Consider the following 26840-nt stretch of genomic DNA (forward strand, 5'->3'; position numbering starts at 1 on the left):
TTTTTCTCCCTAATATGCACTAACAGTTCTGAACAATGGTGTTTAAATATTTAACAGAGTATTTTACCAAAGACTGATACAATTTTTAAGATCAATATTTTTCAAACTAGGATAATAACAGTGCAGTATCTCTCAATTGAGGGTGACTTTCCTGGTGGCTCAGATGGTAAAGAATCTGCCTGCAATGCAGGAGACCCAGATTTAATTCCTGGGTTGGGAAGATCCCCTGGAGAAAATGGCAACCCACTCCATTATCCCTGCCTGGAGAATTCCATGGACAGAGGAGTCTGGCAGGTTATAGTCCATGGGGTGGCAGACTCGGACACAACTGAGCAACTGATATTTTCACTTTCACTTTGTCCCCAATGGATATCTGGCAATATATGGAGACAATTTTGGTTGTCCTAACACTGGCATGAGGGTACTACTCACATCCAGTGGACAGAAGCCAAGGATATTGCCAAATATCCTATAACATGCAGAAAAGCTCTTGAAAACAAAGAATAACCAGGTCCTGAGTGTCAACAGTGCTGAAGTTGAGTGCTAACAATAGTGCTGTGTTAACCCCTTTTATGACAGAGGAAAACACAGAATCCCAGAATTAGGTATAAAACTTTATTTTAAAATTTAAAATGTTAACATTATAATTTTTTTAAATTTTAGAGGTTTTAAAACTGATTAAAAATTGTAGGCAACAGGTGATTAAAGTGGGTGAAGGGATAAATTAGTTTTTCTCAAGATAAATTCATTTGAAAATCACTGACAGAATCTTACTTTAAAAATGCAGTAAAAATTTTTTGAAACATAACTGACTTGAAAAATCAGGTAAATAAAGTATCTTAAAATCTAAAAGAAAAATTTAAATGAAGATGAAAATCATGAAGGAAAAGAGCTGTAGAACACCTGAAATATCTGGAATGAATATACATAAGATAGATCAATATCTCAAACATTTAAAGAGTTTACAAAAAAAAAAGGTCCACAGTTCAAAGGTAAAATAAGCAAAGGATAAGAACAGTCAAATTAAGGAAAATCAAGTTCAACTGGTTAATGCCATAAAAAAGATGCTAAACCTCTTGGAAATCAAGGAAGGGAAGCTGAAGCAACAAACAACTACATTCTTTTACATCTGTTAGCCTGGCAAAGAGTACAAAAATGACACAGAGCATCATTCACTGGTTTCCAAAGTGGCTATAAAACATGTCCACCAGCAATTTGACAAGAGCTATTCAGAAACAAAATCAAAACTGCAAAACATTCCTTCAATCTGGGAAGTCAATTCCTCAGACTATGTCAAAGAAAAAGAAGCACGAATATTTAAAAGTATATGAATAGGAATGACTATTAAGGAATTGGTTGTAGTGACTATCAACAGGAAACAATGTAAATAAAAAATAAATACTCGATTAGATGGGAAAATGGTTAAACAAATCATAAGATGTCCATAAGATGAATAATACACAGCTATTCAAAAGGATGAATATATATCAGTTGTTTTGAGATTAGTAAAAATGCCTGATAGATACATATATAACATGACGTGATTTTTAAAAAATCTGGTTAACCGTTTGTATAATGTGTGTCTGCAATTATAGAAACATGGATAAAATGTGCAAGGACACTCCAGATTGCTTATCCTGAAACGAGGGTAGGATATAAAAAACAACAACAACAAAAAACATTTTAAAAAAAAAAGGTGTCTATCATATATATGAGATAACCTTATTTATAAAAAACTTTATATTAGTGTGTGTATGCATAACAAACTATAGAAAATGTTTTCAAGTAACCTTGCTTTAAAAAATATCGATTGAAATGAGGATAATCAAGGCTCCTTTGTTGTTTAAATTCTACAAGCAAACAAACATGGTATTGAATTCCAGCTTTGGGACTCATTAGCTATGACACTGGGCAAATTATATTCTCTAAGCTTCCATTTCCTTATCTGTAAAACCAGGATAATAATGGTACTAACTTCATAATGTAAATGAGATGCTGCATGCAAAATTTTTTAGTGTTTGGCACTGTGCTCAATAACTATTATTATTATTAGTCACAGATTACATATTAATCAGTTTATATCTGCATCTAACACAAGCCCTAAAGACAGAAATATGTTGTCTTAAATGTTGTTTCAGAAGTATTATATATTATTTTTAATGTATTTATCTTCTGATACTTTTCTCTGATTTTAAAATTCCTCAGGACATCCTGAAGTTTTTCACCTAGAATTTATTAATTTAGATCACCAAAAAAACTGACCATAGCAGCAAAAGTAAAAAACTAACTACATTCACAGATTTTTAGAGTATTTTAAAATTTACTGTTGTAATAAGCCATTGAATGTACCACGCTGTCATATAAACTGCTGGATTATCTGACTCAAGCAGTAGTTAATCTTCACATTTGATTTTAGGAGAACATGTGTAATATTAACTTAAAAACCTAACATCTCTGATGATCCTTTATTTTTCATATTCAGTATATAAATACATTATATAAATAAAATACATCAAAAATAACAAATGAAAAGCAAAACCAGAATCCAAATGACAGTAAATTTCTCAGTGACAAGAACTTTGCTCACTCACTGTTTAAGTCCTAACAATGGTTACATTTATTAAGCATTACTGAGAGTTTTAGCTTGAGGAGCTTACAGAGAGATGAAACCTGAAATTTATTTATAATACATCAGAAAAATGATGTTTGTAGCTAACTTGCTACAAATATTAGAACCTATATTTGAGTACATAACCCAGTTGATCTTTCAGTGAAAATGACTGTCATCTGTCAGTGAAAAGGTGGATGACACAATGCGAACTCTAAATTTAAAATAGTTACTACATGGTTTAGATAAGAGAGAAAAACAGGACAGACAGCTCTATACTTACACTACATTTAGTGGTAAGATATGGCTGCATAGTCATGGCATGTTTAACCATGAGCTGGGGTCTTATTTTGCTGAATAAGAACAAAGTGGTTATGCAAGCTACCAATCTTCCAGAATTCACACCTTTATTGTCAGAGTCTGGAAAAACAAACAGAAAATAAGACACTAAAATATGACAAGGCAGTGGAAATGATACAGAATATTATTCAAATTACTCAATACTATCCTCTGAATAGATTCAGTACATGCCTCAATACAACAGATTAGCATTCCTTATGATACTAGAATCCTTGCCTTTCTATCTTATATAAAATTACATGTATTAAGGATAAAGGGCAAAAAGGCTGCACTATGGAAGGCAAGTTTCACATCAAGGGGAGGAGGACTGAAGTAAAAAGTAGAATCAAAGTTGGGAAGTTTAGAGATGGAAATCTGAGAATAAACATGGTGTTGGTTAGTATCTTAAAATGCATGGAAATGAGAATGGGAAAGAAATTAGCAAAGGAGGACAAAAACAGTTTAGCTGAGGTGATACTGTGTTTAGGGTACTGGGGAAAAAAGACGCTGTTGTGGTAAAATGTCAGAAGACAGGAAGGATGCGTAAGTGGACCAGTGCTGTATTAAGACAAGTAAATGCTGTTCAGGGAAGAGGAAAGTGTAGCTAGCTAGGAGATACAATGTGTCTTAGTTCCTGGGCATTTTTAGAGGAGATTAGCAACTTTTTAACACTAAGTGACAACAGTATCACCTTTAAAATCTAGGAAAGGGGAAAACTGGGAAACAGAACAGAAGATACAAAGAAAAAGAGGTAAACATGGAAAATGAAAAAATAAAAATAAAAAAGACTGCATTAAAATATAAAGAATATCAACAATTTTTACCATAAATGGTACCTCTGTAAGAGGTAAATGGCCCCTAATTCTGAAAATTGACTGAGGCTGCCTGTTGTTCCTGATTAATATATATTAGGGGATGGGAAGTAATGTTAGTCTTATGTGCTTTTAAGCAATAGATAACAATTATGACTTTTATGATTTTATAATCATTTATATTTTCATTAATAACTTCAATTTTGTGACTGAGTGATAGATAATATATAATATTAAATATTTAACGAACTTGTCAATTTAAAAATTACTAACATCTTTCTAGGTCAAGGTTAAGCACATTTTATATAATTATAAATGGTATTAGGAAGGTACTATAAATCTTTTAAAAACATTTTTATACTAATTAACTTCATTTTGATAGAAATTTTTATATAATTTGAAAGATACTGAACAGTTTTTGGATAAGCACATTTACCTACATACATTAGTCCCTGGACTTATTTTAATTCTTGCTCATATGACATCTAAAATTATGTTCTATTGAAAGATATGTGAAAGAGATGAGTCCCATGCTTCTATTACATTGCTGTAAATAATACCAGTCAACTATAACATAACAATAACCTGGGATTCAACACAACAAAAAACAGAGTTCATTTAAAAGTGAAGTAATTAATTATTAGGCTAAGCAGAGTGAGAGGCAAAAATAAGAAATGTGCACAAAGTATTTTAACATATCTTATAAAATCAACTTAATGACCAATATATAAAATGTCTTACCAGCTAGAGATTCCTCATATTTAAGAATGTGCTCAACTAGGTTATCAACAAGTTGAGTACAAGCTTTCTTCACAGGTTTATATGAGGAATCCTCTTCAGACTTCAACAACTATAAGTGTATATATATGAAAAAAAAATCCCAGTATAATTCATTAGACAATAATAATATAAATGCATCAAAATGTGTCCATAAGTAATAAGATTTTCAATTGGTTATTAACAATACTGAAAATGCAAATTCACAAATAAAAAATATATAACAAATATTTTAAAATATAACCAGTAATTAAAGATATTTCCAAACAATTTTAGTATGAAGTTATTTAAATTGCTATGTATAGAACTTAAGGCAGAATATGAGAGAAATGAGAACACTGACCTTCCCTTAAGATTACCCCTCAATGCTAGTTGAGTGATTTTAAAGAATTAGAATTCCATCCCTTATCATTTCAAGTTCTTGATTTCTCAAAAAAGTTTATTATGGGTTAATGACATTTTTAAAATAGCTGTAACTACATCTGACTTGCATCTTAAAATCTGCAATTATAAAACACAAGGCTGGATTTCTTCCCTGTGTTATCTTTTACCAACTGATAGAGATGTGCTACAAATAATGATATGAGAAAAGAGATGAGTCTAATTATAGCTGGAAAATAAATACAATCTTTCATAATCAGAGGTCAATGGTAATGTCATCTAAGATACATCTGTTTTGTTAATAAAGAATAGCTAATACAATTTTTGGGTTATTAAAGAAGTTAAAAATGTGTAATTCCTGTCAAGGGTTCCAACGCTGTACAATTGTAACTTTCTGCAATGATGGATATGTTTTATATCTGTGCTGTACAGTATTGCTGCCACAAGCCACATGCAGCTACTAAACACTTGAAATGTAGCTAGTATAACTGAGGAATTAAAAATAAATAAAAATTCAAATGAAATGAAAAATCACACGTGGCTAGTATAGGACAGAGAAGATTTAGTTTAAACTTTCACTAGAAGATGTGTGGATGACTACAACTGATAGCAATCAGAATAACGTTATCACACACATTTCCCCTACTCCTTCCAATTTAAAGAAATAAATCAAATCAAGGTAACTTCAATTTACCCAGTTTTAGCTCTAAACAGCAAGTTCTCCATGTCCTGCTCTGTAACTCAACCTTAAGCAGCTATTAATATTATATGCTACCTTGGTCTTTTTTGGGAAGGGGTAGAAAACAGGCTCTTTACCCTTGTTTTTGCTCTCCAAGACATCAAGTACACATAAAAGTATTAACCATAAATTTTGGGTTATGACACACTGCCAATACTGGTTATGCGCCCTTTTCTTTGATTATAAATATAATGATGCATTATGAACCTAACTTAAGAGTATCTCCAATAACTTATATTTCTCAATGTGCTACTTCCTTTATCCCATCTTCCTGTTTCACTTTCAAAGTACCACTTATCAGAACTTTTTCCATTTCTTCACTTAAAAAAAAAAAAAAGTTATTCTAGTTTTGCTGGAATTTCAATTTTCTAAAAGGTATCATGCTGGATGCAGTCTTCTGGGATTTGCCTTTTCCATTTAATATGTCACTAACTGTAATCCAGGTTGTTGCATGAAACTGTTACTTTACTCATTTTTGCTACTATAAAATAGGTGTTGTGTCTCTACTGCAATTCATTCATCCATTCTATTGAAGACAAGTTAATTATAACTTTAGTGGCATAATGAGCATTTTTATTTGTCTCCTGGTACACATATGTAAGATTCTCTCGGGTAGGTACCTTGGCATGGAATTCCTGGGTCATGGGTAATATGAATGTTCAACTCTGTGAAATAATGCTAAGTTTAAAAAGAGTCTTGATTTGCATTTCCCATATTATGAATGAGGCTGAATACCTTAAGTCACATGTGTTTTTTTCTTTATGAAATGCCCACTCATTACTTTCTCCTGTTTTCCTACTGAGACTCTTGCCTTATATTGGTTTTTAGGAAAGCAGCTCTTTATATTTTTTAACAACGTTCCTTTGTCAGTTATATGTGTATCAAATATCTGTCCCACTTTGTGTGTTTTTTCTGGATTCACAAATGTTCTTCATTTTAAGGCAGTGAAATTTATCAGTCTTTTCAGGTTATTGGTTTTCTGTGACTCAAGAAATCCTTCATTAAGAAAAGTCAAAAATATATTAATACATATACTGTCTTCTGGGGCTTCCCAGGTGGCGCTAGAGGTAAAGAACCAGCCTGCCAATGCAGGAGACATAAGAGACGCGGGTTGATCCCTGGGTAGGGAAGATACCCTGGTGGAGGGCATAGCAGCCTACTCCAGTATTCTTGCCTGGAGAATCCCATAGACAAAGTAGCCTGGCAGGCTACAGTCCAAAGAGTTGCACAGAGTTGGACACAACTGAAGCGACTTAGCTCGCACATACATACTGTCTTCTAAAAGTTTAAAGATTTCCTTTAATCTATGCGTGTGTGTGTGTGTGCACGCTCAGTCATGCCCAACTCTTTGCTGAGTTGAAGAATTAAAAAAAAAAGTAAAAAACAACCCTTATGGGTAGCCACTTGTTCCAGTCCCATTTATTGAAAAGTTCAAGCTATCTTAATTACTCAATCTTTAATAAGTCCTGGTACCTGTTAAGACACATTAGTGCTCCTGCATTTTCAGAAGTGATGATTATTTTCAACTCTTTACTTTTCCATATATGGTTTAAGAACACCTTGACATGCTTGATAAATATTTCCTATTCTTGATTTTGATGAGATCTCTTTTAACATCTTCCCATTTTGCATGATTTTTATTTTAGGTTTTATAGTTTATTCTCTGTCAGATTTTACTTCTAGTTTACTAGACGTTATTCATTCAAGGGTATTAAATTTTATCAACAATTTCTTCTGTATCCTCTGATATGATTACTTATTTTTTAATGTTAAATCATACACACACATGCTGATGCTAAACCAGCCCCACAATATGCATGCACAGATGTACATATATATGTATGCATATATAATATATATAGTATAAACATCTCTGTCCAACTTTTTGATGGGTAAGTAAGCTGTAGACATCAATATATTCTCTACCTTTTCCTTTTGAGATAAAATTTACATAAAATGATATGTACAAATCTACAGTTGCCCAGTTTTGTTAAGTGCATTCCCCTTTATAACTCAAACACTCTACCAAGATAGAGAACAAACTTTCTCCATCTTAACTTACATTAGAATCATCTGGAGACTGCTAAACTATAGAATGGTGGGCCCCAACTTCAGAGTTACTGATTAATTAAATCTGGACAAAAGTCTTAAAATTTTACTTCTAACAAGTCACAGATAATCTTGTTAACTTTTAAAACTACTGATATAGATTATTACCATCACCTTTGAAAATTCCCTCGTGTTCCTTTCCATTTGATCCATGGCTCCCAGCAACCACTCTTATGATTTTTTTCCATATAGATTAGTATAGCCTCTCCTAGAGCTTCGTATAAATAGAATCATAACCTGTACTCTTCTGTATAAGACTCTTGTCACTTTGTGTAATGTTTTTATTATTTACCTACATTGCTGTTAAGTATCAATAGTTTGTTCCTTTTGACATGCTGTGCTATTTAGCTGTATAGATACATCAGGTTTTCTTTAGCCATTCACTGGCTGATGGAGACAAAGACACTATTTGACTGTAAACTCGGGCACGAGAAATCAAGCTGCACCTTCAACCCTTTGCTTAGAAATCTCCTCAGCTAAACATCCAATTTCATCACTTGAAGTCTTCCCTTCACCAAACACTAGAAAAGGAACACAATTTAGCCAAGTGCTTCGTCAAATTACGAGGACAGACTTTTCTCTGTTGTCCAATAGCATGTTCTTCATTTGCATCTGAGACCACATCACAATAGCCTTTAACCATCCATATTTTTACCAAAATTTTGTACATGATTATATACATCCTGAGAAACGTGTAGGCAGGTCAAGACGCAACAGTTAGAAACGGACATGGAACAATGGACTGGTTCCAAATTAGCAAAGGAGTAGTACATCAAGGCTGTATATTGTCACTCTGCTTATTTAACTTACATGCAGAGTACATCATGCGAAATGTCAGGCTGGATAAAGCACAAGCTGGAATCAAGATTGCTGGGAGAAATATCAATAACCCAGATATGCAGATGATACCACCCTTATGGCAGAAAGCAAAGAGCAATTAGAGTCTCTTGATGAAGGTGAAAGAGGAGAGTGAAAAAGCTGGCTTAAAACTCTCAAAAAACTAAGATCATGGAATCTGATCCCATCAATTCATGGCGAATAGGTGGGGAAACAAAGGAAACAGTGACAGGCTTTATTTTCTTGGTTTCCTATGGTGACTGCAGCCATGAAATTAAAAGACACTTGCTCCTTGGAAGAAAAGCTATGATAACCCTAGACAGCGTATTAAAAAGCAGAGACATTACTTTTCCGATAAGCAGCCTGCAGTGACCTCTAAAAGTGATGAGCTATTCACTCGACCCAGAAAACCCCACAAAATCATCCAAATCAAGAGGTTCAAATCTTCATGTTCACTTTAAGAACATTCCTGAAAACTGCCCAGGCCATAAAGGGTATGCATATCCGAAAAGCATCCAAGTATCTGAAGGATGTCACTTTAAAGAAGCAATGTGTGCCATTCCATTGTTACAGTGGTGGAGTTGGTAGGTGTGCACAGGCCAAACAGGAGGGCTGGATGCAGGATCAGTGGCCCAAAAAGGGTGCTGAATTTTTACAGCACATGCTTAAAAATGCAGAGAGTAATGCTGAACTTAAGGGCTTAGACGTAGACGTAGACGTAGAATCTCTGGTCACTGAGCACATCCAGGTGAACAAAGCCCACGAGATGCGGCACAGGACTTACAGAGCTCATAGTCGATCAACCCCTACATGAGCTCTCCCTGCCACATTGAGATGATCCTTACTGAAAAAGAACAGATTGTTCCTAAACCAGAAGAGGAGGTTGCACAGAAGAAAAAGATATCCCAGAAGAAAGAGAAGAAACAAAAACTTATGACCCGGGAATAAAGGCCACAAAAAATAAATGCAAATAATAGTAAAGAAAAAAAAAAAAGGCAGAGACAATACTTTGACATCACTTTGCCAACAAAGGTCCATCCAGTCAAAGCTATGGTTTTCCCAGTAGTCATGTATGGATGTGAGAGTTGGACCATAAAGAAGGCTGAGCATCAAAGAATTGATGCTTTTGAACCATGGTGTTGGAGAAGACTCTTGAGTCCCTTGGACTGCAAGGAGATCAAACCAGTCAATCCTAAAAGAAATCATTGGAAGGACTGATGCTGAAGCTCCAATACTTTGGCTACCTGATGTAAAGAGCCGACTCATTAGAAAAGACCCTGAATTATTAGCATAAGCTTAACCAGGTCAGGACTCCAACTGCAGCTCCTGTACCAGATGAGATGTTAGTGCTTGAACAAATTAACATCCTCTGGAACCTGGTGTACAGCTAATGATCTGGGAGATACCTTTTTTCCTCATCCTTGTCAAAGGCTCCCAGAAGCAGTTTGCTTTTAACTGGCAAGGCCAGAAATGTATTGCACTGTCGCAGGGGTATCTTAACTCCCCAGTCTTACATTATAATTTAGTTTGTATGACGCTGATTATCTTTCACTTTAACATGACATCACACTGGCCCATTACATTGATGACATTATGCCAACTGCACATAGTAAGCAAAAAGGAACAAGTACACTGGACTTATTCGTAGAATGTGCATGTGAAAAGGTGGGGAATATAGCCAACAAAAATTTAGGGGTCTTCTACTTCGAAGAAATTCCTGGGGGCTTAGTTGTGTGGGACATGGTGTGATGTCCACTGTAAGCAAAGAAGAAGATGTTGCATTTGGTCCTTTCTATAACCAAAAAAGAACTCAATGCCTTAGAGAGTTTCTTTGAATTTTGGAGGCTTATTTGGGTATATTATTCTCATTATACCTCATTCAGGTATATGATTCTGGCCCATTTACTGAATGACCTGAGAAGCTGCCAGTGCTGAATGGGGCACAGAAGAGAAGGCAGCTCTGGAAAGGCAGGTCCAGGCTGCTGTGCTAGCTGCTTTGCCACTCATGCCACAGACCAGCAGCACTAAGGTGTCAGTGGCAGATATGGCTGCTGACTGGAGCCTCTGCCAAGCCTCTATAAGTGAACTGCAGCATAGGTCCTTAGGATTTTGGAATAAAGCCCTGCCACACTCTGGGAACAACCACTCTCTTTTTGAGAAACAGCTCTTGGCACGCTACTTGGCCTTAGTCGATACTGAATGCCTATCCATGGGCCGCCAAAATCATCATGCATTCTGAGCTATCAATCATAAACCGGGTGGCTGCATCACCAAGCCACAAAGTTGGGTGTGCAAAGCAGCATTATATCATCAAAGGGAAGCGGTGTATACACGATTAGGCCAGAGCAGGCTGAAGGGCACAAGTTAATTACATGAAAAAGTGGCCAAAATGCCTATGGTTCCCATGTGCTACACTGCCTTCTCTCAGCCTGCACCTCTGGCCTCAGTTGACCACAGGGAATATCCCTGGTTTACAGATCGGTCTACACAACATGCAGGGATCACCCACAAGTGGACAGTGCAGCAATACAGCCCCTTTCTGGGACATCCCTGAAGGACAGTGGTGAAAAAAAATTCCCCATTAGGCAGAACTTCAAGATGTGCATCTCGTTCACTTTGCTTGGAAAGACAAATGATCAAAGTTGGCGACAAGGGAATCTGGAAAAGACGCATCTCTGAATGGTAAAATATTTATATTCCATATGAATGTTCACCAAAGGGTGGCCTCAGCAGACGCCTTGCTCTGCAGATACCTTCTCCAAGATAACAGCCTCTTTCTGCAGCCACTCCTGTCCTCACCCAACGGGCTCATGAACAAACTATGTGTTATGGCAGAGATGGAAGTCACACTTAAGCTCAGCAACATGGACTTCTACTCACCAAGGCCATACTATCTATGGTCCACTCTGCCAGCAGTAGAGAACAACACTGAGTTTCTGATATGGAACGACTCCCAGGGATTACCAGCCAGCAACCTGGTGGTAGGTTGATTACAATTAGGCTGCCTCCATCATGGAAGGGGCAGCATTTTGTTCATACTGAAACAGGCACTCTTGATATATTTTTGCCTTTTCTGTATGCAATACTTCTACCAAAACTACCACCTATGGACTTAGAGGATACTTTATCTACCATAATATTTGTTGTTCAGGCTGTAAGTCATCTGACTCTTTGCGAACCCATATCTGCAGCACTCTAGGCTTCTCTGTCCACCACTACCTCCCTGACTTTGCTCAAACTCATGTCCATTGAGTCAGTGATGCCATCCAACCATCTCATCCTCTGTCATCCTCTTTTCCTCTTGCCATAACTCCACACAAAACTGCTTTGGTTAAGAAAAGCACTTCAGCGCAAAAGAAGTACAGCAGTGAGCCCATGCTCATATTCCTTGTTTCCCACCATTCTGAAACAGGTGACTTGACAGAAGGTGGAAACAGCCTTTTACAAACTCAGTTACAGCATCAGATAGGGGGCAATATCTTGCTGTAGCTGGGGCAAGATTCTCCAGCAGGCTCCTATGCTCTGAATCAGCATCCAATACATGGTGCTGTTTTGTCTATAGCCAGGATTCATGGTCCAGAAATCAAGAGGTGGAAATTTGAAAGGCATAACTCACTCAAATTTGCTAATCAATCATTTGCTAATATGAGTGATTAGCAAAATTTCTGCTTCCATTTCAGTGACTTTATGCTCTGCTGGCCTGGAGAGAGGTTCCAGAGGGAGGAATTTTTGTACCAGAAGACATAACAAGAATCCCACTGAACTGAAAGACTGTTAGTCAACTACTATGCACTCTTTATGCCTCTGAATCAACAAGTAAAGAAAGGAGTTGGGCTTTCCAGGTGGTAAAGAACTGTCTGCCAATCCAAGAGAGCTACGAGATGAAGGTTTGATCCCTGGGTCGGGAAGATTCTCTGGAGGAGGGCATGGCAACCACTTCAGTATTCTTGCTAGAGAATGCCCTGGACAGAGGAGCCTGGTGGGCTACAGTCCAAAAGGCCGCAGAGTTGGAAACAACTGAACATGCACGCACCAAGAAGAAACTAGTGCAATATTCCACAGTGGAGGTACGTAAGAGTGTGTTTGAAATGCAAGAGATCCCACAGGCCATCTCTTAGTAATAAATACCAGCTATGACCACATTATCAGTTATAGATACAAGGACTTTGTCATGAGTATTTCCTGCTTATTTTGTCATAAATATGTGTGTGTGTTATGTGTACGGAAGTTGGGGAGAGGGACAGGAAGAGAGAGACTGAGGGAGGGAAAGTGAGAAAATGTCTTTCTTTCCCCCCACCTTCTATTTCCTTACCACAGAACATAAAGTATATTGATTTCATATCAAAGTATTTAAATGTTATTATAAACTGACATGGTTGTAATTAAATTACAGGATGTCAAGAAGAGTAAACATTACTCAAGGACTTCTTCTGGGAAAGGGGTTAGTGCATTTTTGGTTGTATGCAGGATAGCTGTATCATGTTAGATAGAATCATGACTTTGTTATTGTCTTTATTTGGAGATTTAGTATGGTATAAGGAGATGTATCAATATACGGGTGCCAAGTTAACAAAGGGTAGAGCTGTGATGATTAATTTTAAGCATTAACTTGGTTGGGCCAAAGGATGCCCAGTTATCTGGTTAAACATTTTTACTGGATGTGTTGGTGAGTGAGGGTAGTTCTAAATGAGATTAGCACTTGAATTGGTGGACTCAGCATAGCAGATTGCCCTCTCCAATGTGGGTGGGCCTGAAAAGAACAAAAGGTAGAGGAAGGAAGAATCCTACCATTCTCTGATTACCTAAGCTGGGACCACTGGTCTTCTTTCACATTTGAACTGGGATTTATACTATCTGCTTCTGTGGTTCAGGCTTTAGGACACAGAACAAACTACACACTAGGGGCTTTTCTGGGTCTCCAGTTTGTCGAGTGTTGATTGCGGGATTTAAGAGGCTCTATAATCACGTGAGGGGCTTCCCTAGTGGCTCAGTAGTAAAGAATCCGCCTGCATGGAGGAGACATGGCTTCAGTCGCTGCATTGGGAAGATTCCTTGGGAAAGAAATGGCAATCCACTCCAGTATTCTTGCCTGGCATGGCAGGCTACAATCCATGGTTGCACAAGAGTCAGGCTTCACTTAGTGACTAAATGACAAAACAATCACACAAGACAGTTCTTACAATAAATCTTTTCTGTGTCTCTCTTTTTCAGTATTTGGTTGGTTCTGTTTCTATGAAGAATATAATATTCTAGAAGAGATGACTGATATATATCCTTTCTGAGTAAATTCCTGGCCCCCTGAAATTATTCTTCTGAATTTTTTCAATACAGATTAGTTTTACCTCTCCTTAAACGTCATATAAATGGTATCAGAATATGTACTCTCCTGTGTAAGGCTTCCTTCATTCTGCAGAGTGCTTTAATAAATGTCTATACTGCTGTATGTATTAGCAGTCTGTGCGTCTATGATGTGGAGCACTATCAAATTATATGAATATTGATATAGTCATTTTTCTATTCATTCACTGATTGATGGCAATAAGAGTATTTGATTGTAAACTTCAAGAGGCAGATCTTATTTTGGATTACAAAGGCCAGGAGAAGGTGAAATGTAGGCTATTTAAGTTTTTTCATTGCCTGCATTTTCCTGTAAACTGAAAAAAAAAGGGGGGGACTGTAGTCTTAGAACATAAGCAATGAAAATGGCATTGCAAAATTAATTGTGTGTACCCACTATAGGCTATGATAGTGATTTACACTGACTGAACCACTTTTTAGGGAAAAAAAAAAAAGGAAGGACTTTCATGATTGAACGTTTTCACATACTACTGAAAAAATTCAAAAGAAACCACAAATTCATTAAAAGTTAAAAGGGACATGAGTTTCCATACATTAAAAAAATTTGTGTATGTGTGTGTGTATACTTTTATATATATATGTGACATTCTAACATTATGTAGTCAGCGGACAGAGTTTGATGCCTATGTAAATATGAAGTACTATTTCATGTAGTACTTAAAACTTCCCAAGGCTATCACATTCCATGAATTAGGAAATCACTATCTATATGAAGTCGATCCAACACAAAAATAATAATGAGACATATCTAAAATTGGACAGAAGGCAATGTGTATACATGAGCTCATGTGGAAATAGTAAGAATGTTGATTATTTTTGATTCAAGAATTTAAGATAATTCCAGTAGTCCCTTCTTTGTATCCTCAGCTTTTCTTCAAATTTATGCAGTGTTTTTATTACCACTAAGAGTGATTATACTCCATCATGTATTTATATAAATATTTTAATAAAATGTTCCTTACTTCATAAAACTAAACTCTGCTAGTTTAATGACTATATCCAGAAAGTCACAATGTCATTTTGGTAAATTAAATTGTTGGCAGAAACTAAATCAGGAAAGCAAAAAACAGGGAGGAATAGAAAGAGCAATGAGCTTAAAAGAGGACTAGAGAGTAAAGATATAAAGAGTATAAAACTACTGCTAAGAAGTTATAAATCTAGTGTTCACTTATCTACTTCCAACCTGCCAATAACACATAGGAATATTACCTTAGATTCTTTTTACTAACGACATTTCTGAGAGCTATACTAGTATCATATGAAACATGGGTGTAGAGCTTTCTAGAAATTATTGTGTCCCCTTTGGAATGGTTGACATAACTAAGATGGTCATAAGGCTCTATAATACAGCTAATTATTTGACTTATGGGGGAAAGGGTATCAAATATATCATGTAAAATTATAAAATGGAAGATGATTGATAAAGAGAGCCTAAGATGTTACAGACTGGATAACGTAAGCAAACACCATGAGGGTGCTTAAAAAAGGTGTCTTAAAATTTTTTTAAAGGTAACATATTACTAAACACTACCAAAGAGTTAAACTTAAAAAGACTGACAATACCAAGTACTGATGAGAATGTGGATCAACTGGAATATTGCTGGTGGAAATGCAAAATGGTTCAGCCATTTTGGAAAAACAGCCTGGCAGTTTCTCACTCACATGACCCAGTAATCACAACCATGGGAATTTACCCAAGAGAAATGAAAACACCCAACCTCACAAGAACATGCACACAAGCAGCATTATTCATTACAGCCCGAACTGGGAACAGCTTGTAAGTCTATAAGTTTGTGAATTAACAGAGAAATTATGATACATCCATACTATTGCTACTACTCAGCAATAAAAAGGAATAAAACAGTATACCAGCAACATTCTGCTAGAAGTCAAACACAAAAGACTACATGCTGTATGATTCTCTGGACATGAAATTCTACAAAGGGGACAACTATATAGTGACAAAAAGTGAATGAGTGGTTTCCCGGGGTTGGGGGAGAAGATCAACTACTACAAAGAGGCACAAGAAAACTTTTTAAGAGTGATATTCTTTACATCATTGTAAATAATTACTAAAATTAGTCAAGTTGCACACCTAAAATTGGTTAACATTTATGCATATAAATTATGTTTCAATAAAATAATTTGGTTGATTATTAAAAATATTGCTAAATATAGTTTAACTAAAAGTACTGTTAAAAATTAAAAAGTAAACAAATAGAACAGATAGTAAATTGTTGACATATCAAACAGAAAAAACTATTTCACCATAGACTTTTAATGGTATGTGTTTAGTGAGCTATAGATAAAAAGAAATGTAAAAAAAGTCTTAAACTGTATCTAGTAATCTTAATGTTAATATAATAGGGCAAAGCTAATAGGAAATTTGGAGAAGGCAATGGCAACCCGCTCCAATACTCTTGCCTGGAAAATCCCATGGACGGAGGAGCCTGGTAGGCTGCAGTCCATGGGGTCGCTAAGGGTCGGACACGACTGAGCGACTTCTCTTTCACTTTTCACTTTCATGCATTAGAGAAGGAAATGGCAATCCACTCCAGTATTCTTGCCTGGAGGATCCCAGGGACGGGGGAGCCTGGTGGGCTGCCAACTATGGGGTCGCATAGAGTCGGACATGACTGAAGCGACTTAGCAGCAGCAGCAATAGGAAATTATCTTTGGAAATAAGATTTTTAGCCTAAAAGAAATAATAAAATAAAAGGAGCAGAATCTCATAGTCTTAAATTTGAATTAAAAATATTAATTGATTTATTTTTTCTTTCTAAATAAATATATATATTTCTAGCTCTATCCTCTGAAAAAGTCCAAAGCTATGATAACCCATTAGCAATGAATATTCACAGCACCCAGATTATTCCCACAAAAGGCAATCAGGGCTCTTAGGAAAAAATGGCTGAGTTCAGATTTGGGACAGAAAATGTACAAGCCAAGTCTGGGGAATCTTGTAGAGACAGAAAGTAATCAGGTTACAAAAGAGCAATGAGGTTATACCAAAAAGGTACAAAATCAATTTGAAGGGAAAACTCATTATTCTGAAAACTGTTAAGTAATGGAAAAGAATAGAGTACTTTCCCTGCCTTTGAGGTACAAATGGTATTTCACAGTAACTTAATTTTCAGGACAAAATTCCTCTTTAAAGAAGAATCCCTGCCAATTAATATGGGATAAATTAATTTGAAAAAAAATCAGCATTTTGCAATTTGTAATGAAAATAATGAACCTAGGTAATGATCATTCAAAACCTATCATGAAAGACTTTATGAAAGGTTAAGAACACAGTCAAAATCACTGAAAATGGGACAACCAAACATTACGTGCCTTTTGATGTGAGGCAACAATATTTAGCATCACTTGTGAAGTATTCTTGTCTGTTTTCTGAAAACTGAACTTCAATATCAGTAAACCTCTAGATCTAACTTAAGAGTTTACAGAAAAAAAATGGTGGACAGAGGAACACTAAAATGACACCAGAAAGAAGAGATCTATGAAATCTAGAATATGGGACACTCCACAGGAAAACGTAAGCAGCATGAGAAAAGGAACAGTGAGAGTTGACTTTTAAAGACTAAGACTTAAGAGTCATGTCAACCAAAGCAACAGCAATTCAACTATAAAAACACATTTTTGAGACAAGCAGGGAAATGTGAACATGGAATAATTATTACATGTTAGGAAATAATTTTATTAATAGTTATCTTGAATCAGATGACAAAGATACTCTGGTTTTTTGAAAAAAGTCATCTCTGTTAGAGACAGACATTAAAGTATTTATGAGTGAAATGATATAAAGTATGGGATTTTCTTTAAAAGTGTTACAGCCAAAGAAAGTTAAATAAAAAAAAAAATAGATGGGGGTGGGAAAGAGATAAACAGGATATTAGGAAAATGCTAACAACTTTTGAAGCTGGGTAATGAGTACTTCTATTTTAAAATCCTTAAATAAAAAAATTCATAAGGCGCTAAATATTTCCATGTATAAAATTTTTAAAGAACACTAATTGTGGTTTAATCCTATACTTCTATAGGACATTCTATATATTTTAAAACATGTCAAATAATGTAAACATATATTTAATGCAATCTATGTACCTATCTATAGATTTCATGTCTATCATCTAGATTAAAGGGATTAAAAAATTATCTAGAAGGATGAGAAGAGAGAATATGAATATTAGTTATTCAGAAAACTTGTAGCAAGCAATTGAACAACTGATTAAATAGGGGTATTAAACAAAACATTCACCCTAATATGTTGAAATAAATTTTCCCTACCACAAAGTAAACACTTAAAAAAAAAAACTGAAAAATTTCTTTCAAATCATGAAGTCTACAAACACTCACATTTTGAAGAAGCTGCTCAAACCAGTCATATCCAGTATCTCTGCATGCTGCAACCTAAGGGGAAAAATATGGTGCACCTATCAAAATTAGAAATTTACATTAAAACATACTTTTGCTATGCTATAGTCTCAAGAATAAAAATGTTCAAAGTTCTAAATTAAAAAAATTATTTTCATACTTATGGACATAGGGAGAGGGGAGGAGAGGGTGAGATGTATGGAAAGAGTAACGTGGGAACTTACATTACCATGTGTAAAATAGATAGCCAATGGGAATTTGCTGTGTGACTCAGGAAACTAAAACAGGGGCTCTGTTTCAATCTAGAGGGTGGGATGGGGTGGGAGATGAGAGGGAGGTTCAAAAGGGAAGGGATATATGTATACCTATGGCAGATTCATGTTGAGGTTTGACAGAAAACAAAATTCTGTAAAGCAATTATGCTTCAATAAAAATAAATTAAAAAGAAAAATAAGAAAAGAAAAATATAAAAAAAAGTATGGATTAAATGATTAGAACTCAAAAAAAATTATTTTCAAATAAACTATTTTTTTCAGTGAGCCAATAATCTACCATGTTAAAGAACTTTATTCCAAAAGTATACTAGAAGCCATTCAAGATATTCACTTAATGTATTAAAATTAAAAATGGTATTCTGAATAGTATATTGAATCACACACTATCAGGAAATCTGTAAGGTCTAAAACAATAAAAATGCAAATGTTTGCTTCTTATTTTCCTTCTAGGTAGAAGATTTAAAGACATTAGTAAAACAGAGATGATCATGTAATCCATAATATAAAAATTCTTAAGTCTAAAACATGAAAAGCATTCTGGGTCAAAAAAAATTATAGTTTATGTGTATAATAAAACATAATGAAATTAATTTTAATTCATGTATTCTGGAAAAAGTAGAAATTATAGTCTCATTTCAGGCTGCTATTCATGTGTTATTGTATCTTTTTATCTACCTCTCATTTCCCTTTCAGTTTTCAATCACTGGAAGAGTCTGGAGAATTTTAATATCAGTGCTTAAGACAATGGATGCCAAAAAAAAGTGGGGGTAGGTAGAAATACTACTCTTATCTTATTTGCATCCCTTGAGTTATCTCCAGAAACATATAATAAGGGAAGTATCAGAGGGTAACCAAATATCTTGTTATTGTCTCTCCCTTTATAAGACAAGGCAGGCCTCAGTGAGGTTTGCACCCACAGGAATCACCCTTGTTTCAGTCCTTCCTTACCACATCAGTGATATTTAAAATCTTCCTTGTCATTGCTTCTTTGTCATTGTGTGGAGTTGGAGTAAACCAGAGTTTTTGGAATGTTTCATTTACTAATTTCTAGAAGAAAGAAAAATTTCAAACTAATAAGTACAATAAATGTGGCAAAATTCTTAATCCCAAATTCTCATTAAAGCCCAAAGCAAAAGTGTATGTGTGTGTATACACACACACACACACACACACACACACACACACATATATATATAAAACCCTGAAATTTCCGGTATGACATCCTCAGTTTCAAAAAGATCACCAATTATAAAAATTATAATTTTTTTTCAGTTTGGCAAAGATTTTAAATGGGTTAATAATATGCCAATGCAGGAGATGTAAGAAAGACTTGGGTTCGATCCCTGGGTCAGGAAGATCCCCTGAAGGAGATCATGGCAACCCACTCCAGTATTCTTACCTGAAGAATCCCATGGACAGAGGAGCCTGGAGGGCTACAGTCCATAGGGTCACAAAGAGTCGGACACGACTGAAGCGACTTAACACAATACTACGTCTAGTATAGAACTTCTGGATATAATGCACTTAAATGCTTTTGATCAAACTAAAAAATACTTTTGCTGCTTTGGTAGAAGTTGTTAAAAAACAAAACAAAATCAAAACCCAAAAAAGAAATATAGGGACAATCACATATACAGAGATTCACTAATGAACTCTAACTTTCAACAAAGTATTTACTAATTTAGAAAACCAAGCACATACCATTTGAAAATCAATTTAATTTGAAATAAATTTCCTATATACAATGTAATCTCTACAATGACATTAAATATTACAATTGCCAAATTGGTTTGATAAGATCAGATTTTATTAACTAATGCAGGACCTAGAAATAAAAATACCTAAACATGTCTTTTTCTTCAATTTATAGTCTATAATATTGACTTACTTGTAGTTTTTATATATACATAATTAACAAAACTTATATATATAAAGCAAACATTTAAATTACTTGGGCTTTCCTGGTGGCTCAGTGGTAAAGAATCTGCCTGCACTGCAGGAGACAGAGGAGACTTGGATTTGATCCCCAGGTTGGGAAGATTCCCCCAGAGGAGGTCATGGCAACCCACTCCAGTATTCTTGCCTGGAGAATCCCATGGACTACAGAGGAGCCTGGTGGGCTACAGTCCATATAGTTGCAAAGAGCTGGACACAACTGAAGTGACTGAGCATGCACACACATGTAAAACATTAATGAAAAATGAATTTTTAAAGTAGTCAATGTTTTTAACTTACCTTAATGCCCTCTTCATCATTTACCCTGCGAATCATTTTTACACACATTTCTGTAATTTTTGGAAATGTCGGTTGTTCAATACAGATGTCTCTTAGAATCTTTATCACCCTTTTTCTGACACTGATACCAGTATCCTAGGAACAGAAAGATATTCTAAATGTCAGAAAAACTGAGATGCCAAGGTGTATGAAATTTGATAAAATAAAATTAGAAAATACCAAAAAACAGTAATACATACATTTATTAACATGATATGCTATGCTATGCTAAGTCACTTCAGTCGTGTCCGACTCTGTGTGACCCCATAGACGGCAGCCCACCAAGCTTCCCCGTCCCTGGGATTCTCCAGGCAAGAACACTGGAGTGGGTTGCCATTTCCTTCTCCAATGCATGAAAGTGAAAAGAGAAAGTGAAGTCGCTCAGTTGTGTCCGACTCTTAGCGACCCCATGGACTGCAGCCTACCAGGCTCCTCTGTCCATCAAGAGTACTGGAGTTGGGTGCCATTGCCTTCTCCAATTAACATGATAAACATGGTCCATATATATATTTTAAAACACATTTATATTAATATTATAAATATGAGTTATTTTATTATGCTCTTTGCTTTTAAAATGTAATATCCAACATATGGAAAATATTAAATAGCACTGAACACAAGAGGAGCATATAAGCTTGCCAAAATTAAATGGAGTAACAAACATGAAACTTTGAGGACATTGTTTGGCACTTAAACAGCATATGAAGTATATTTAACAAAAATGTTTAACAAATCTTTCAAACCAGTATCACTATTTTATAATTTATAGCAAATATAAGGAAAAAAGGAACAGATCAAAGGAAACAAAACCATGAAAAAATAACAAGACTGGCTTGCCTTTTTAAATCTCTCAGTGTCATGGTGGCATGTGTAAGAAAGAGTTAGAGAATACTCTAAATAAAATAGAGATGAAATATTGTGGTGGATACATGGGTGTTAACTGTACTATTTTTAACTTAACAGATTTTCATAACTAAATCATCTTTAAGTAAGAAGTACTGAACACCCATTGTGCAAAATTATCTCCATTATGTAGTTTAGCAAACATGAAAATATTTTAGGATATATTGGTAAGGTAGATGCTGTCAGAGTTCATTATACCTGAAAATCCTGTTGTTTGTCCTTCACTCTTGAAAAGAGTAAGACATTAAAAGTGAAAAAATTCTTCTACTTTTTCCTTAAAATTCTTTGTTTCCATCAAGATTTTATGCTAGTTGGAGATGAAATTATCTGTAACTCTCAGTCCCACAGTATTTAAATATTGGGCTAAAAGTGATAAATTCTTGTCAGTTTAGGAATACCGAAATCCTGTACTAATGAATCTCTGTTGAATTATAGAAGAAGTCAATAACCCTGCAGTGGGTGGTATGGAATTTGGACAGATATTTTGTAATGCCAATGTTTCCTTTCATTTCCAAGGAGATACTTCAGGGCCACAGAATTCAATGCCATAGAAGAAAAGAATATCTTAGAATAGCATTTCTTATGTTTGCTCTTAAAACTCAAATGACTTTATTTAGCTTGCAGGTATCTGAGTCTGTCATAATTCAGCTTTAAAGAAATATGCAAATACACATAATAACCAAAAATACTGTCAGACACCAAAATTCCATATATAGCTCTCACTGAAATAATTCTTCCTGTTTATATACATATATATTTATAATTACTCTAGAATCCTATCCAAAATACTTAACTATGTCATGTAGCTCCTATCATTTACTCTTTGTATACCAGCATAATCAAAAACTAATAGTAACTGGTAAAGGGAATCCAATTTTTACCAAAGATGTGCTTTACAATATTAAGCAGCCCTCCTCTTGAAATATGTTCTTCTTTAGAAAGTTGCTACAGTTTATATATTAGGTAAGATAAATACAGAATTGATATCTACCTTTCTACCTTAACATTTTAAAAAAGTGATATTAGGAAGGCAAAATTATATTCATAAATTATAATAAAAGTGACAAAACAAGCATACCAATATTCTTTCAATCAGCATATCATAATACTGCTCAGCAAGCTGAGGTCGACAAAGGACAAATCGACCTAGTAATTCCACTGCTGCTTCTCTGACACTAGTGGAGTTATCCATTAATCGTCCATGAACTCCTCGCTGCATATCCAGCTGAAGAAAAATAAAGAAAATATACTAAGTAGAGCTAATATTTTAATTTGAATATAAAAGTCACATAAAAAGAATAATTTGTGTTCCTCTTTACCCTTGCTAGAATACTGGGGTCTACAGCAACAACCTCAGATAAACACTTCATGGCTTTTGTTCGAACGGCAATTGCATTTTCACCAAGGACTCGAAGGATCTGCCAAGCAAATATTAACATTTTCATCAATTTCAGAACATATAACTTTTTAACAAAACACAGAAAGAAAACATGCAAAAAAATATAGAAATATCGAATTTACTTTCCTTCAATTTTTATATATGTAAGTAAAAAGATCTGTTATCATACTGATCCAAAGTTTTCACTTAAAACATTAAGGTATGGTGTTTTATACTTTATGGCCTTTCCTTTCTTCTGTCATTCTCAATTAAACCTGTTTTTTATTGCTATGCTTCATTTGCAAGAAACTGTAGGCCCACTGAAAACTTTCTATGTCTAACTTTAATCAAGGATACTTAGTATCATTTAAATAATAATTCTGGTAACTGAATAATTTGTTTTTATAACATCAATCACTCTAACTATACCATCACTCTACCTGTACCATACAGATACAAATCCACTTATCTGTAAAACAAGAATCAACAGGCAAAGGCATGCAGAACAAACATATTTTAACAAATATGGAACAAAGAAACAAATGTTATTTTCATCATTTTTAAAAAATATCTGTTCTCAACAATGAACAGACATCACACACAAGTTTCCAGAATTAGAAAAATCAGTATCACTGTATAAGGAATTCTGGACCAGTTTACCTGTGTCAAATAAATATCAAAGCTCTGGGCAAACGGCCTCATAGAGGCCAAGTATCGAACAATCAAACAAGCATCATCATAGTCCACAGTATCAGAGTTCATTCTGCAACGAAAGGTCATTAAATTATAATTAATTAAAGTTTTTTGTAAAGTAGGTAAATAGATATCAAAGATACAACTGAAAACACTGGATCTTTTCTTTTTGGATCTTACTTTAATGTGCTGAACTGAGAAGGAGTGGTTTTGATAATGCTTCTAAGAAACTTCTTCCGGTTTTCAGCTCGATGCATTATTTGACCAGTTGTCTCAACTTCCTTTGCATGATGTGATCCTTCAGATGATTCTTCATCTTTTTGTGATTTCATTGCTTTTTCTGTTTCCAGTGTTGTATCACGGAACCACTGGGCAATATAGAATTTACGAGAAAACTGGAAAGAAATTTTAAGACTTGAGTTTGATGAAATTAGTAACGAAATTTCCAACCTACTGACCAAGTGTTCACAATCAGAAACACAATTATCAAGGTTTACTTTAAAAAGAAGGGTTTAGAACACATGGATAAAATGCTGAAGGTAGAAGACTATAGTTACTTTCAAAATTTTACCTTACTTCTTCAAGAAATATACAGCCAATTATTATTGAACTATATTAACACTAAGGTACATGTATAATCTGTTCCTGAGTTTTTTACCCTCCACTTTATTGAGAAATAATTGACATACATCATTGTAGAGTCTGTTCCTTTCCACAAAGACTGAAAACCTATAGTAGTTGGCTGAAGAGCTTTAGCTATCTCCAACCTCTTTATTTTTATTTAATTCTCCAACTTCTGTAGAGGCATACCCCATCAATTAAAAAAAATTAAAAGTGCCCCAATATAGTGTATAAATTTTACATACAAGCTTATTTTACTAATATTTGGATATATATTAGAAAAAAAAACAGAATTAAGGATATTTAAAATATACATATAAAATTCTAATCATTTTATAAAAATTCACTTTTTATATGCTAATAGATTATCTCATACACTACCTGGGTCAATGATCTTTGTCTCAAAGATAAAACATTGCAAGATTTTGGATTACCCAAGTCACATAATATTAGGAAACAACAATATCTGTATCAGAATTCGACTACCACATATTTCTATTTCAAAAATTAATATTCCAATACTACTCTCCTCTTCATGACATTCTCAGTTTTCTTTCAGACCAAATTTGAAATAAACATGTGAACATTACAAAATAAGGAATAGAATCCTACCACCAGTGAAGGATCAGTCTCCGTGTTTTCATCCAAGTAATCAAGCAATGCTTTTTGCAATTGCTGTATTTCATCTTCCCCTCCTGAAACCTATAAAACAAATCAGGTCATAACACAAAGATATTACTAATATATTTTAATAAATCATCCACTCACAAACAGAAATCTGAGGGAAAAAATCTTATAAATGATAAAAAATGTATAGGTATAGTTAAGTAAAAGGAAGAAACAGAAGAATACTGTTTTTTGAAAAACATTATATACTGATAGCTCAGGTTACTTTTATGAATTACATGTTAACTTTTTATAAAGAAGCTCATAGGGAGCTGACATAATTATCAGAAAAATGTGTATGTAAATCTTCAGAGGTAGGAATCTACTAACACTGGTTTTCTATTTGGTAAGAGACACCTCCAAACTTCTAATCTAGTAAATGGAAACTGTTACCTGTATTATTATGTATTATGGGTATCTTTGAGATATTATTTAAAAAGAACATTCTGAAAGGGAAATATTTTTATTTGTAATTAATACAAAATACTTTATGTCATGTAGATCAAATATACAATAGGTATATTTGAGCTGTTCATTTGATCTGGAAGCAGAAAGAGACTAAGTCTTTAGGTCCTGTCAAGAACAATGTTGTTGTTTAGTTGCTAAATCGTGTCCAACTCTTTTGAGACCCCATGAACTGTAGCCTGTCAGGTTCCTTTGTTCATGGGATTTTCCAGGCAAGAATACTGGAGTGAGTTGCCATTTCTTTCTCCAGGGAATCTTCTAGACCTAGGGATAGAACCTGTGGCTCATGCATTGGGTAGGCAGATATTTTGCCACTGAACTACCAGGGAAGCACTTTCAAGAACAATACAGAGCAGGAAATTAACTCTGAGTTGACATTCATGTCTATAGCTTATACTCTGGTTTTACCTGTGTGAAATGCCAAATATATGGTTTAGACTATATGTAAGCAGAAAACAAAGATAAGAATAACCTATGTTCTGAGAGCATAGTGAAATGGATATATTCAGAATGGTTTTTATTTAGTTGCAATTGGGATATCGATTTTTCTTTTTTAAATTTTCAATTTTCAGTTGGAGTATAGCTGATTAACAGTGTTGTGACGGTCAGGGAGACAGCAAAAGGACTCAGCCTACATATAAATGTATCCATTTCTGCCCAAACTACCTTTCCATACAGGCTGCCACATTAACACTGAGCAGAAGTTTCTATAGTACACAGTGGGACTTTGTTGGTTATCCATTTTAAATATAGTTGTGTATACCTGATTCAGTAATTCTAGGGAGAGTCCTGAGAATCTGCATTTCTAACAAATTCCTAGGTGATATAAAAGTTGGTGCTGCTTGTCCAGGGAATCATATTTTGAAATTCTAGGGTAATGGTGACATCCTGTCTGCTCAAAATGGTTCAAAAGAAAATAAAAATGAATATACAGACACATATGTATGTATATTCTAAAAGAGAATAATAAAGCAAATGCTAACCACTAAAGAAATCTGGATGAAAGATTTGTGGGAGCTTTTTGTGCTATTCTTAAAACTCTTCTGTAAGTTAGAGGCATTTGTCATGGCCAGCATGGATATGGTTATGGACATTAAAAAAATAAAAAAGAGTATAAAGAAAATGAAAAAAGCTTTACATGGTTGGATTACAGATCATCCGGGCTACTTGGTGGCTGAGACGGTAAAGAATCCGCCTATAGTGTGGGAGACCTGGGTTCGACCCCTGG

General features: G+C 34.7%; 1 protein-coding gene across 4 annotated transcripts in view; it reads right to left on the reverse strand.

Annotated features, from left to right (window-relative positions):
- The window catches only part of NIPBL (NIPBL cohesin loading factor), a 210066-nt gene that overhangs the window by 19715 nt on the left and 163511 nt on the right, over positions 1 to 26840 (reverse strand). For all 4 annotated transcript variants that reach the window (XM_055554416.1, XM_055554415.1, XM_055554418.1 and 1 more), the window contains 10 exons: positions 25094 to 25183; positions 24041 to 24255; positions 23828 to 23930; positions 23109 to 23207; positions 22868 to 23014; positions 20848 to 20982; positions 19561 to 19659; positions 18320 to 18373; positions 4501 to 4609; positions 2892 to 3028 (listed from right to left, as the gene is read on the reverse strand). In XM_055554416.1, coding sequence (XP_055410391.1) covers positions 2892 to 3028; positions 4501 to 4609; positions 18320 to 18373; positions 19561 to 19659; positions 20848 to 20982; positions 22868 to 23014; positions 23109 to 23207; positions 23828 to 23930; positions 24041 to 24255; positions 25094 to 25183 — 1188 coding nt within the window. The remainder of the gene's footprint in view (positions 1 to 2891; positions 3029 to 4500; positions 4610 to 18319; positions 18374 to 19560; positions 19660 to 20847; positions 20983 to 22867; positions 23015 to 23108; positions 23208 to 23827; positions 23931 to 24040; positions 24256 to 25093; positions 25184 to 26840) is intronic.

This window comes from Bubalus kerabau, chromosome 18 (genome assembly GCF_029407905.1).
Source record: "Bubalus kerabau isolate K-KA32 ecotype Philippines breed swamp buffalo chromosome 18, PCC_UOA_SB_1v2, whole genome shotgun sequence".
NCBI lineage: Eukaryota > Metazoa > Chordata > Mammalia > Artiodactyla > Bovidae > Bubalus > Bubalus kerabau.